The sequence below is a fragment of the Rosa chinensis genome, chromosome 6, assembly GCF_002994745.2.
Source record: "Rosa chinensis cultivar Old Blush chromosome 6, RchiOBHm-V2, whole genome shotgun sequence".
Lineage (NCBI taxonomy): Eukaryota > Viridiplantae > Streptophyta > Magnoliopsida > Rosales > Rosaceae > Rosa > Rosa chinensis.
Window position 1 is genome coordinate 23,814,281 of NC_037093.1, and position 14,595 is coordinate 23,828,875.

A 14,595-nucleotide genomic window follows, 5' to 3' on the forward strand; every position below is an offset into this window, starting at 1 on the left:
AGTTGAGCCCCTTTTAGCTCATGGTATCTTTAACTGTTCGTTCTACTTTAGGGATATGAGTAGGTTTTCTTTTTTAGTTGGAGTAGTTAGGATATTACAGAGTCATCCCTGTAATCTTTTGATAGATTAATGAAATTTCATATCTTCTAAAAAAAAAAGAGTATTAATGTTCTCATTCACATTTATTTTTTTGAATAATGTCAACTCATTCATTAATTGTCGAAATTATACATAATAACGTTGTCACAACTATCCTTATCTGCATTGGTGCTGTCACAACAAATGTCATTGAGAACAGTGGCGGAGCCACATCGGGGCACACTGGGTCCCGTAACCCAGTCAATTTTTATATAAATAATAAGCTACCAGAATCACAAACAACTAGCATAGGGCAGTGGGTCTGGCATATTTTTGCTCTATTGAGGTCTAGGGTTCAATTCTAGCTTGTTAACATCAGTGCTGCAAATTATTAATATTACTATTTTTTTCATGTGGCTTTATTTTATAAACTTGACATAATTTTAACAATATTCTTATCTTATATTAATCTTATTTCTAGATTATAAATATTTGTATCAAATTTTGTTTATCGGAATTTTCATTAAAGTTTTGATATATAAAGTCCTAAGTTTTTTCTTTTCAATTTCTAAAAGTCCTTACCTAGGATGAAGTTTTAGCTCCGTCACTCGTTATTTTTTAGTGAATTGGAAAACTCTTGTAAAATAAAAAAAAACATATTTGCAACATGTATCGCCTCTTAACTTAATAATAAATTTCTTGTTATTTTCTAAAATTTTTATGTTTTGATATTATTATTTTATTTTTGTGTCTAGTAAACTCCGCCACTGACTGAGAACTGGAAGAGTATGTCATACCCAGTATGTCATACCGTGATTATTAAGTGTTTATCTAAGACACCAACATGTACATACAGAATAGACAAAAATAAATTTTAAAAAACCAATATTTCGCTTAAAAAAAAAAAAATGCAAAGCTGGATATTTAAGGCTGTTCCCGCCCAGCGAAGGGGCCATCTATGGCTTCGGCGGCAAAGAAACCCTCTCACGTCCAAGACTTGGCGGCGTTTCTGATACGCCACCACTCTCACCAACTTCGCTCCATCGCTCTCTCCCCAGACCCCAAGCTTCACTACCCCCTCTACGTCAAGTAATTTTCAATCCCATTTTCTCTTTCGTTCTTTCTCACACTCTAATCCCAACCAATTCTCACTCATTCTTCTTGAATCTTAGTTTTGCAGAGCTCCTGGATGACGATCCTCCCCTGGCACAGCTCGTCTTCTCCCAACCCACCGAGTACTTGCGCTTTCTCGATGAGGCCGCCCTTTGGGCTCATGTCCGTAATGCAAATTTCAATTTCAATTTCCTTTGCTCTATCTAGTACTTCTGCTTTTATAGTCTTGATCGAACACAACTGGTTAATTTTTCGACGTGGGGTTAATTTGTACAGAAAGTTGTATTGGAGGATTTGCAAGGTTTGGGTAAAGGGGTGAAGAAGGAATTCATTCATGTTCGCATTGATGTCAGCGGATCACCACTTGAATGCCCTGGTTGGCTTCTATTTCTGTTTCAGTGCTTAACAAATTTGTTCAGTTTTTCGCAACTGGGTGTTGTTGGATTTTGTTTATAAGTTGTTGTTGTGTGATGTGTGTATTGCAGAGACTTTTCCGAGCATTGGACGTGTGAGGGTGAAGCATCGTGGGATTCTGCTAACCCTCAAAGGGACGGTGATTCGGTCCGGGGCAATTAAGATGTATGAAGGGGAGAGGAAGTATATGTGCCAGAAATGCAAGCACGAGTGGGTAACTTTTACTCAAATACCGTGTTTGTGGGATGAAAGAAATTTTTCTTGATTTTCATATATTTAGATATTTGTGCTTGAAAGATGAGATGTTCATAAATTGGTGCATCCATAATACTAAATGCTGTTTACATAAATAATTTTGGGCATGGAGAGCAGCAACTCAATGCTATTATCAACGATTGTTACATTCTGTGGTACATTGAATCTTTTTTACTTTGAGGAGAAGTTATCATCTGATTTAGTGGAATGATGTGTATATATATGTATGAAACGACATGTGCATTATGTCAGTTTATATTGGAATAACTTCCTCTTTTTGTTGATGAATAACTATGCTTGTCTGCAGATTCCTTGTTTATCCTGAGCTGGAATCGAGAAACTCCATAAGACTACCATCATATTGCCCCTCTCAGGTTATTACCCATTCCACCCCTGATAATCTAAAATTATTGCTATTTCTGATTTTCAAAAGTCCCATGACAAAAATGAAAAAGTAGTTAGCTAATCAACTATCATGTTAGGTCACCTGTGTACATGTAAAACATGAAGAAGTCAGTACTCACTATATCTGTTTCTTCAAAATAGTAAAATGGTTATCTACACCGTTGATTGGATATGGTGTAGAGGGGACATTGCACCTCAGTTTCAAAGTGTGACATCTTCTTTGTCGCATTGTGCTTGGATATTTATTAGTTTAGAGTGGAGACTCTTTGTATCTTAGTCTCACTATGGTTTTCTTTAATAATCATGTATCTTTTGATAAAAGTGTGCTTTCAGAGTTTGGTGTCTGATCTGATGTATATGACAGACTAAAGCCTGTGAAGGCACAAAGTTTGCGCATTTGGAAGGTTCTATATCATGCCATGATTACCAGGAAATCAAAATCCAGGAGAGTACCCATGTCTTGGGTGTTGGAGCCATTCCGCGCTCAATTCCTGTCATTCTAAAAGATGATCTTGTTGATATTGTTAAAGCTGGAGGTACCCACATTCTGGAATTGTAGAGTTTTGTTTTCCTTAAATTCATCACCAGATGGTGCTAAATTTCAGAATCTTGTTGATGGTTACTTTGAGAGGGAAACTTAATTTCAGCCCAAAAATTGTGCCAGCTTTACCAATTGCAAAGAAGTAATTATTACTGTAACCAAAAAAGAAGAAGAAGTAATTATTACACTTTTGAATAGTAGAAACATCTGCTTAAACTTTTTTATTATTATTATTTTTTTCAGGGTAAACCAAATGAGATTACCATAGATTGATTGATCCATTAAAGTAATACAATAAGGTTCAATTTTACTTATATATGAAGTTAATACAAGCACAGCATCATTAACTATGAGTTGGAGGAAATTCTCAAAATTGTGCTAGAGGACAAGAAAAAAGAAGTGCTATTTTAAACAATATATTTTCTTTCGAGTCTTAGGAAATTTGTAGGGTAGTTCTACTTTACTCTGTTTTTTGGGATGTTAATGTCATAAAATCTCACCCTTTAAAGGCATCTGTTTTTTGTTTGTTTTTTGTTGTTGTTAATAATTATCATTAATCATAGTGGAGAGTTGGACACAGAGGCACAAAAGTTCTTAAACTTCCAGTTCACAATTAAAGTTGCTGTTCATGTGATAGATATCGGTTGGGTAAAACTAGGAAACTCTGATTGGTATTTCGCAGTGAGAACTACTAAACTGATCCAGTCGAACAAAAATGTCAATAATTTCGAGAGCTCTCGTTGAGATTGTAGTTAGTTGCTCCAAGTGCTTTCAACCTTAATGCCAGTTGCTATCAGTAATTCTGCTTTTATGGCGGTTTAGAGTCCTTCTACCAGTCCTTGCAACATGATAATATGTTAATTGTGGCTGTGCACTTTTCTGTTGTATGTTATTATTTTATTGTATTTTCTCAACTATCATTCTTAGTACTGTTATGGATGCATAAGTCAAATTCTTTTTCCTGATATAAGTAACTCTTAATATCACCAATTTTTCATTGTGGTGGTCAAAATTACTGTAACTAAATGTCAATGCAGATGACATAATCGTTACTGGGATATTAACTGCAAAGTGGTCTCCAGACTTGAAAGATGTGCGATGCGACCTTGATCCTGTATTGGTTGCTAACTGCATTAGGTAAGTTTAATGCATGTCTTTATTGAACTTATATCATTTACAGATTTAATAGTACTGAATGGAATGTATGTATATCTTTCTTTATATTCAAGGCGTATAACGCTTAATATTGAGTTGTGTATTTGTATAGTTGAAAAGATATCAGTAAGTAGCAGAAAAATAGAAAAGAAACCGATACAAGTAGCGTATTAAACAATGCTTTGTGCTGCTTAATATGAGAATCATATTAAGCAGATCTTATAATTCAAATGCTGTTGTATTGCTAGTGAAAGTAATTCAATGTTTGAAATTATAAACAAGTGGAAGCAGAAACAAATAATTTTTTTTTTCCTTTTCTGCCTTAGATTTACATATTCTTGTTTGGAAACGCAATTTTTTGTGCCTTATTTTATACAAGTTCTCGTTTGATTGTTTAAAGAGTTGATTCCTTTCTTATTTCATATTTAGGAGAACTAATGAGCTGAAGTCGGAAATTGATATACCCGATGATGTTATCGCAAAATTCAAGCAGTTCTGGTCAGACTTCAAAGATACACCTTTGAAAGGTGAAAATAATGGTCCTTGTGTTGGCTGTAGCATTGAAGGATGTATAGAATTTAGCTATCATCTTTTCTTTTGTGGAATTATGGAATATGATGTTCTGAGCCTGAGTATTCTTTCCGATATAACTCCATTTTGTATTCTCTTGAGAATTGAACAGGGAGAAATGCCATCCTACAAGGAATATGCCCACAAATCTTTGGACTGTTTACTGTAAAGCTTGCAGGTATTCCCCACAACTCTATTTTGTTATTTATTTATTTTGTTTGGATTCAAAGAAATTTTTTATTAAAGAAATGGAAAAAAAGAATACAAGTAGTGATATGTCTAAAGTGAAATACATATTGTGTCTCATGTTGTTGACTATTATGTCTAAAAAAAATTAAAAGGTACTATGGGTTTTGAATCTTTTGACTATACAGCAAAAAAATTAACCCGATGTATCTCTGACTGTTTGTGTATTCCCTTTTCCTAATATATTTCAATTTCTGCTCCCTCTTTTTTCAATTGTGTCCTTTTCAAAATTACATATACATTTTCTTTGTTCAAATTAGTTGCATTAACACTTATTGGAGGCGTGCAACATGTTGATGCTTCTGGGACAAAGGTTCGAGGAGAGTCTCATTTGCTTTTGGTTGGTGATCCAGGTTCTTTTCTATTGTTGATTTATTTCTTTCACACGTCAGTGTAAGTTCAATATTGACTTCTCAATCCTATTTTCTTCACATTACAGATAACTTACTCTTTGGTTGACGAAATAACTGAATCTCATACACGCTAGCTTTAATAGATATCAGTCATAACTCATAATGTACACACAACTGGACCTCAAGCTCCCTGAAACCGTCTAATTACAGAGATGTTCCAGGATCATCACCAACTTTGAGATCTTCAATTACAATTTTGGGCTATACGCCTATATATATGTAATCATTACTATTGAAACTCTCAGGCACTGGAAAATCTCAGTTCTTGAAGTTTGCTGCAAAGTTGAGCAACCGATCTGTTATTACAACTGGATTAGGAAGCACAAGTGCTGGATTAACCGTTACTGCAGTCAAGGATGGTGGTAGGTATTTATTCTTCCAGCTGAACCATTAAGTTGCTGCTATGGAAATGGTTCTATTAGGATTGTTCTTCCATAATTACTTTGTCTATGTGATTCATTTATTTAATAATAATAATTATTATTATAATTATAATTATATTATTATTGTTATTTTTATTTCTTTTGCATTAGGTATGTATATAAGCGTCTTTCATCCTTTTGTGACTTGTTTAGAAATCTATAGGATGCGAAGCATCAATGCTGGATATAACATATAGATCTGCATATCATATAGTCAAGTATTGCTGGAGCCCTTCTTTAAAAGTAAACTGTGTTTGTGCCAAATTCAGGTGAGTGGATGTTGGAAGCTGGAGCCCTTGTTTTGGCAGATGGAGGGCTTTGTTGTATAGATGAGTTTGATAGGTATGCCCTTCAATTGCGTTATAGAATATTTGGTTCTAGCTTTTTCCTTTTGCTTTATAGAAAGTTCCTTTCTATCTTTTTTCCTCATGCATTCAATTTTGTGTATGATATACAGATGTATGTACTATGACCTTATCTATACTATGATTATTCTTGTCATTAGAACTTCATAGTCACTAACTCACTATTATCATCTCTATCCACATCATCTCACGGCTATGTGAATATGTCGCAGAGGCATGCAGCAAGATTCATTTAAAACAGTTTGACTATACCTCTCCCAAAAATATTCAAATGCACATCTTTTAAGCATTGGTCTCACAGAGAGAGAGAGAGGTTATTTCTGATAGGTCCCCCCATTTTAGAATAACAAACCCGAGAGAGAGAGAGAGAGAGAGAGAGAGAGAGAGAGAGAGAGAGAGAGAGAGAGAGAGAGAGAGAGAGAGAGAGAGAGAGAGAGAGAGAGAGCTGATCTTATTGTTGGAATTATTATCATACAGTAGACATTTTTTACAATACTTCAGGTGGCTTAGGTTTCTACGAGAACTGAATGATAGAGGGAGGTCATGATGAATGAGGATTTATTTGGCTGATTTAAATTAGTTTCAGATAATGATTCGATTAGACAAGCAACTAAAATTATTCTGATTCAAGTCGCGTATTCTAAAAGAAAATATAATCCTAACAGAAGAATGAGTGGTCTTTATCAGAATTTATATGAGAGTTTTTCTTTCATTGGCCTTTTCATTGTCATTTTCTTTTAATTGGCTGTAGTGGTTTTTACTTTCTAATTCTGTAGTTTCTACTGGGGTTTGAAACTAGCTATATTTCTAGGTATCTCCATTTGTTTTTTTTTTTTTAATTGGTTTTGTTTGTATTGTGTGTGTGTTCAAGGAAATGTTTCATCCATTGTGTGGTTGTTTAGTCCGATCCAATAAATTTTCATAGAGGCTATACTCTCACGAGCTGTCAAGCCAGAAACAAGGAATGAAAAGTTTCCTGTCTTTTGTTCCTTTGGTATTGTTGAAACAGAAAGGTCTAGTTTTTAGTTGTTGATGAAGCTCTTTTATGATGGCAGAACAGCTTGTTATCCGTAGTTGTCTATTTGAAAAAACTTCAGGAAGTAACTATACTAGGATGTGAGTGAAGCTCATTAGTATGCAGGATATAAGGTTATCGATGAGAAGTTACCTTTTAGATTTTATTTTGTCTCAGTATTGATGAGAGTAACTGCATGTCAGACAACACCACTAGCTCCAAAAGCTTACTCTGTTAGCGAAAGGCCCGAGAACTTTTATCAAGCTAAAACCCTTCCTCACATAGAGCCCCCTCTTTCCTGAGGTAAACAAAGAAATGCACATAGGCAGAGACAGGTTGATGCAGCCTCACCCCTACAGCATGCATATTAACAAAGAAGTGGGGAATCGGCATTGGAGGTTTCAAAGTAAGAACCTCTTGCATGCAATGTTTTAATATCTTGTTAGAGAACACTCCAAAAGCTTGAGCTTTAAGGGAATAAACCATAATGGATATCAAGCTAACAAAAACAACCTATGTTCAGGAAGCTAGTGATAACTTTTCAATGGAGGGAAAGAAAATTTCAACCGTTTGACACCTTATTTCTTTCTCCTTCATTCCCTTGATGCTTATGAGTGGAAATGGACCTATGCATCTGTACGAAGCTCTTTTCAGCTACTGGGTTTAATTTTGAAAGAAAAATATAAGGGAGAGGAAATTGTAATTTTTCTTCTCATTGCCAAAATCAAGACACTGGTCCAGATAATTGCATAAAATATATTTTAATTGGTTGTTGCCGTTGAATTTTTTCCTTGCTTCTTGGTGTATTATATCAAGCTGATATAACTTGGACAGCATGAGAGAACACGATAGGGCAACCATACATGAAGCAATGGAGCAGCAGACAATAAGTGTCGCCAAGGTAACAACTTTTATTATATGGAATGTGGTCCTCCCAGTATATCTAAATGCCTGCATGCAACTTTATTATGTTAAATAGCTCAAAATTTGAAACTAAACTTAGACGGTGCTCAGCAAATTTTTTCCAAAGATAAGAAATGCAGACATGCAGACTTGGGTTGAGCATAGGGTTACTCTTAGGCAATCAGTAAGTTTCATAAACTAAATCTTAGCAGACCTCCATAGGCCTTGACCTTCTGGTGGTCTTTACTATTCACCTGTTAATGAACTCTTGATTAAGCATAAGATTAGCCTTATATTGGTAAAGGCTGCTATTTGAGGCAACAAATGATTAAATTACGCTATTTTATTCTCAGGACATCACATAGAGCTTGTTTATCTCTATCTACATCTTGTTTTTACCTGTTTGTCTTGAATTCTCTGCATCGTTTTCAAATATTAAAAACCACGACAGGTCCCAGTATCCTTAGATGTCCTACAACAAGCACGTCAATGGAGATGAATTCCATTTGTCGTATAGGTGTCACCTATTTTCTTTTCTTTTATCAACATACATCTGAGAATTAATACAATAATGAGATAAGAAATTAGGATGCAGTTAATTTCAAATTGCTAAGATAGTTGTTATATGCATTACTGAAATTGGAATTCCCCTGGTGCTTCTAACTTTCCAGATATTTAAATTATGTATGCTATTGTATTTCAATTTCTATCCATGTTTATAAACCTATTCTGTTTGTTCAAAACCATTTGCAGAATTCCATATCCCATACTATTGTTGATTCAATTTTGTCTAATGCTCTATTGTATACTCGCAGCTGACTGTTAATCTTGTCTATCTCATATCTCTCTTCTAGGCTGGTCTTGTGACAACTCTGAGTACTAAAACGATTGTTTTTGGAGCAACAAATCCAAAGGGCCAGTATGATCCTGATCAATGTAATACTTTTATTCGGAAGATAGTGTATGTTGTTTGCTACCTGGATTTCGGTTACTTAATTGTGAAAGTTGTTGGACTCTGTAGAGAAGACTAAACTTTTTATTGTATGAATCACTTAAGAGTATATGTGACAACAATCATTTTTAGCCTGATTTCGTCTTTTTAACCTGCTTTATAGCTCTGTCTGTTAATACGGCACTCTCGGGTCCCTTACTGAGCCGATTTGATATAGTCCTTGTACTCTTGGATACAAAGAATCCTGAATGGGATGGAGTTGTGTCATCTCACATCCTTTCTGAGGTATCGTGCTCATACGATTGTGTAAATGGCTCGCTGTCGTCTCATGCAGATTTATCTAATCATGACTTTCCGTTTTTAATTGAATCATTTTCAGGGAGAACCAGACAAAGGCAAGCAGGACGAAAATTTAGCAGACATCTGGCCGTTTCCTATGCTGCGTAGGTAAAATGTTTTCTGTACTTGAAGATAGCAAAGGTTTATATAAAAAATAAATAAATATATATATATTACTTTTTTATATTATTATTATTATTATTATTTTTTTTTTTGTTAGAGTTGTTTATAGGAAAATTCTCTCTTCTTGTTTATCTTATTGAGATTTGAGAATCACAACATGTAACAAGTGGCAACTTCTCAGAATGTAGTTAACAACCTTACATTAAAACAATCAATGAGTTTTTGTAGGACTTAGAGATCATTGAAACTTTAAAAGCTTCCTAGTTTAGTGATCATGAAACCTCCACATTCTATTGTAAAATTTTCTGAGCTAAATTGACCTCATAACTCTAGGCAATAACAGACGAGGTGTTCCCTCTGTTAGACAGATTTATTTTAATAGACATTTATGTGAGAACCTCAGAGTTCCCTCAACATTCTACATATATATATATATATATATATATATATATATATATATATATATATATATATATATATATGTTTGTGAGAGTCCAAGTTCCAACATATTGTGGAAAATGTTGCAGATATATTCACTTTGTTAAAGGGTTCTTCAAACCAGTCCTTACGAAGGAGGCTGAGATAGTTATCTCCAGCTATTATCAACTCCAAAGAAAATCTGCAACAGACAATGCAGGTTCCACCTAAAAATATTTCGTTTGTTAAATCTTTCTACCATTGTTTAATCCATGTAATTGATCCTCTTTTTTTTTTTTTTTTTTTTTGTGATTCAGCGAGGACAACTGTGCGTATGCTTGAAAGTTTGATACGCCTAGCACAAGGTACACTGTCCTATTTATGGAGTGAATGTCTTGAGTCAATGTCTAATACTTCTAAGATGTTTAGTCTAATATTGCAGCACATGCAAGACTGATGTTCAGAAATGAGGTGACTAGGTTAGATGCCATTACAGCCATTTTATGTATTGAATCATCCATGACTACTTCAGCCATCGTGGACAGTGTCGGAAATGCTCTGCATTCAAATTTCACCGAGAACCCTGATATGGAATGTATCCTTTTCAGCCGAAGGTGGATATATTTGTCTTTTGTTACGTTCTGTCCTTGCATATCTATTTTGCATGCTAAAACTTATAAAGCACACAAATCGTATTTTGGGTGTCATGCAAAAAATGTATCCTATTCATACGTTGATCTCTTGACTACACATCAAATAGATGCCAAGCAAGAAAAACTGATCCTCGAAAAGCTCAGATCATTCGATGAGTTCCCCTGAAGATGTGATGTTTGGGAAGCCTAACGTAGAGAAGACCATTGTATGCTTTGTTTACTACGTATGGAATCAATATTTTCATTTTTGTTGTATTATCCTAGTTTTCTCTGTCAATACATTAATATTCAAAAACATTACACAATGATTTACCCTTTATAGAAACAACTAACATTACAGAAACTCAAAGTAACAGTACATTTTTAGAAAAAGCATCTGAGATTATATGAAGGGAAAAATTCAGAAACAGCACATGAAGTTTTCGTCATTGATAATTAAGCTTCCTTGAATTTCACAAATAGCAAATTAGTACATGAACTAACAAACCCAACCCAATTATGGATCCTATCATTACCGACTCTATTTGTTGGCATGCCACCTGGCATCTTTTCAAAGGTAAACACCGTAAACTTGTCGCTTCTCTTCTCTCTACACACGATCAGTTCTGTCTCATTCATTTTCCAAAAATTAGAGAGAGATGGCGATGGAAATGACAATAGCTAAGAGCTTCTTCACCTCCAACCCATAAACCCACCCAATTTCCCCCATCTACACCTCAAAATCCAATCTTTTCCATGACCTAGGAACCAAATCCCCTCCAATTTGCAACCCTTCATGACAATTTGATCGGAACTGAAATCTGAAATGGGTCACCTGAACCTGCCAGCATCGAAGCGAATCCCTAGGTAATGGCGCCTCTTGGACTTGGTCTCGGCGGCCTTCTTCGGCATAGTGATCCTCTTCTTCCTCCTAGTCTTCACCACCTTGGCCCGCCTCAGCTCCCCAGGCGCTTCTGTTATCCACCAACGTCGATCCGAGGCTGATGACTGCATTTAGACTGGTCCAAACTAGAAAGACTTCGCCGGAAAATGAAATCCGGCGAGCATTAGTGAGAGAGAGAGAGAGGAAGTATGAAAATACCAAACTACCCCCTAAAAATGAATAATGGCATAAAGTTAACTGGGCTAATGACGATATATACGAAAAGTGTGCCGGGTTTATTAGTCTAGGTACTAATTTGTTATTTCTGAATTGTAAAAAGCTTAATTGTCAGTGGCGAAAACTTCTTGTATTGTTTGTAAAAATTTCCCTTATATGAAAATTCACAAACTGCACAGAAGCTCTACCATATGTCTTAATAACATCTTTTTTTTTGCTCGGTAATAGGTCAGCCATTTCATTAATATTCAACAAGCAGTACAAAAACAAAACACCCCTACGGGGTCGACAGAAAGAATCGTTCCTTAGAACCTCCTGAAATCCTATTCTAGAAAAATAAAACCCCAACAAATCCCGAGTACACTCACCTTTTAGGAAGTCCACGCACCTTTATTCTTACAAAAACCTAGAAACCTCGAAGCAGACATAAAATGGTTTCAACTAAGGCTCTGGTTTTTGCGACCCATAACAAAATTAAACTAAACTAGTCCTAGAAGGTGACACGTCACCCTCCATCCCTCCCTCCATAACAGGGAGCTCCTTCACAACCTCCTCTTCCCTTATCTGCATGGTCCCCAGCTCCTCCACAGCGGCAGGAGCCAACGCTTCACTTGAGGAATCAAAATTCAAAATTTTTCCTCTACGCTTATACTTACGTAGCTTCTTCACTTCTTGTTCATCTGCATTCTTAATCTTATTTTTGCTTCCCTTAGGACGTCCACCTTTCTTCTTCTTTGGTGAGCCCAGAAGCTTGCCATTCTTGTGTTGGACAATCAAAGAGACACTCTCCCCAACCTCCAGCTTCGACTCTGGGAAAGTTAAGTACTTCTTCCTAAGGCGATCCACAGACAATGCAGCCTTTCTCTTTCTCCCTGTCGGGACCAACTGCATGGAGGAAAACTCCATTCTTGAACCCTCGGTACCTGTCGCAGATAACCTAGGGATCAAAGTAGCGGACTTCGAGGCGATCTCCTGCGTAGCAACTAGCATTGGAACCCTCAGCTTCAAGTTCCCCATGGTGTGAATCACTGGTTCCAAAACCCTAGGTATTCCAGACAACATGGAAGGCATGAACTCGACAGATTTCGACATTACGTGGTCACCCTTCTCACCAGCTACCACCACGGCACCTTGTCCAACAGACCCCGACCCAACTTCCAGATCGACGTTGCTCAAACTCAGAGACTTGTCCTTCAAGAAAAAACCAGTCTCTAGCCCCGAGGTCAACGATAACCCAGCCATGGCTCTTGCCGACGGCCCAGCTTGGATTTCCTCCTTCTCTCGGATTAAGAGCTTGTCACAACCAGTGGCCTCATGAACAAAATGCCCACAGTCCCGACAAAAACCCTTAACCTTCTCGAAGATAAAAGTTAACTCCGGTTTCACCACCGGTGAGAACTCAAACACCTTCCAAACTCGGATCCGACGCCGAACATCAAACACCACCTTGATGCGCTGTTCTTCTTCCTTCCTCTTCAAAGCATTTTGATCCACTCGAACCATCATCCCCAAAGAGGCACCCACAATGGCCAGCGCCGTCTTGTTCCTCAGAGCAAAAGGAAGCCCCTTCACAGCCACCCAGGCCTCCACCAGATTTAGAGGCACCTCCTCCACAGGACTGAGGCCATCATATTCTCCCACCACCAGCATAGTATTCCGATAAAACCAGGGACCTCCACGCAAGATCCGGTTGCGCACACCTTCATTCTCAAATTGGAACACAAAACGCTCCCCTGCGTCCTGAATGGTCAGTCCTGATCTAATATTCCAGATCGTGGAAATAGTACCCTTGAAGCCGGGCAACCTTGCTTTCGGCGCCAACAAGCGGCCCACCATGCACCAGTTCCCATCCTGAAACGCTGCCGCCCCTGCAGCCCCCAACACCACGAGGCTCGAGTCCATCTGTAGCCCTACCTCCTCAGTCTCAAAACGGATGTCAGCCATCGAAAAAGATAAGATCTAAAGTAGAGAAGTGAGATTTGAAATTTTTATCAGTGTAGAAGCCTACACCGAGAAACCCTAGCAGAGACGGCTAGGTCTGGAAATTTACCAAAAAAGTTGGTTTGGTTTTGGTAAATACCGAATCTCAATTCAATCAATGTCTTAATAACATCTTGAATAAGAGTATACAATATATTGTCATCAACAAATAACTAGTGATTAACAAGAGAAGCATTACGACAATCTGAAATACCAGCCAACAACTCCAACCGTTGTTTTTATTGCAATAAAGCTAAAAAACCTTTTGCTCTAAGAAAAGATATGGAGACAAAAGACCCCCTTGCCTTAAGCCTCTCGTTGGCATTACATAACCTCTAAGTTTGCCCCTAACCGGAAAAGAATATCATACAGAACTTACACACTGCATAACCACATCAACCCAAGACCCTGCAAAACCAAATCTTTTTATCACCTTTCGTAAAAAGATCCATTCCATCTGATGGTGTGCTTTAGCTTTTACTCAAACTCAATTTTAAAGCCATACAACCACCCTCACCTTTTCTCTTATTATGAACAAAATGTGCTACCTCATTTTTCACCAAAATGTGATTAGTTATCATCACTCTACCATGAACAAAAGCACTCTGGAATGGAGAGATTACATAAGGTAGAATATCTTCAATTTGTTTGCAGTCACCTTGGAGCATAATTTACAAATCACGTTACACAAAGCAATAGGTTTTAAACCAGCCATATTCCCAAGGTTTTTTTTACTTTTGAATAAGGCAAACATGAGTGAAGTTTATCTGCTTAAGTTCCTGTATGTAAGAAGCTTTGCACTGCCAAAGTAATGTTAGAACCAATAGTGTTGAAAAATTAATGGTGGTATTCCATTTGGTCCATGATATTTAGTGGGATACATCTGGAATAGAACAGTACGTACTTCCTTTTCAAAATACAATTCACAAAGCTTCAAATTCATCTTAGTTGTCACACATGGTTGAATATATAGCAGCTAGGGTTAGTTTCATAGGTTCAACATCAATGGCCGAACCGGTAGTGAACATTTTAATAAAATAAGATGTCACAACCTTTCTATTCTCTCGTCATCATCACACCAATATCCTTTAGAATCAAACAGACCATGAATCGTGTTCTTTATTTTACGATTACATG

General features: G+C 36.8%; 1 protein-coding gene across 5 annotated transcripts; it reads left to right on the forward strand.

Moving 5' to 3' along the window:
* The first annotated feature begins 978 nt into the window (after nucleotides 1-978).
* On the forward strand, nucleotides 979-10,752 carry LOC112169553 (probable DNA helicase MCM9). 5 transcript variants are annotated; one of them, XM_024306592.2, is made up of 20 exons: nucleotides 979-1,167; nucleotides 1,251-1,353; nucleotides 1,468-1,567; nucleotides 1,677-1,815; nucleotides 2,168-2,234; nucleotides 2,630-2,801; nucleotides 3,844-3,943; nucleotides 4,391-4,488; nucleotides 4,644-4,709; nucleotides 5,038-5,130; nucleotides 5,436-5,552; nucleotides 5,882-5,954; nucleotides 7,827-7,893; nucleotides 8,750-8,831; nucleotides 9,011-9,132; nucleotides 9,227-9,294; nucleotides 9,837-9,946; nucleotides 10,044-10,091; nucleotides 10,169-10,321; nucleotides 10,487-10,752. In XM_024306592.2, exons 1-20 carry the CDS (start codon nucleotides 1,037-1,039, stop codon nucleotides 10,543-10,545), a joined length of 1,968 nt encoding a protein of 655 aa, XP_024162360.1. In that variant the 5' UTR covers nucleotides 979-1,036; the 3' UTR covers nucleotides 10,546-10,752. The 5 variants fall into 5 exon arrangements, with proteins under 5 accessions (XP_024162360.1, XP_024162361.1, XP_024162363.1 ...); XM_024306593.2 differs by lacking the exon at nucleotides 5,038-5,130; XM_024306595.2 differs by lacking the exon at nucleotides 10,487-10,752 and having other exon boundaries at nucleotides 9,837-9,942; nucleotides 10,169-10,310.
* Nucleotides 10,753-14,595: the final 3,843 nt, after the last annotated feature.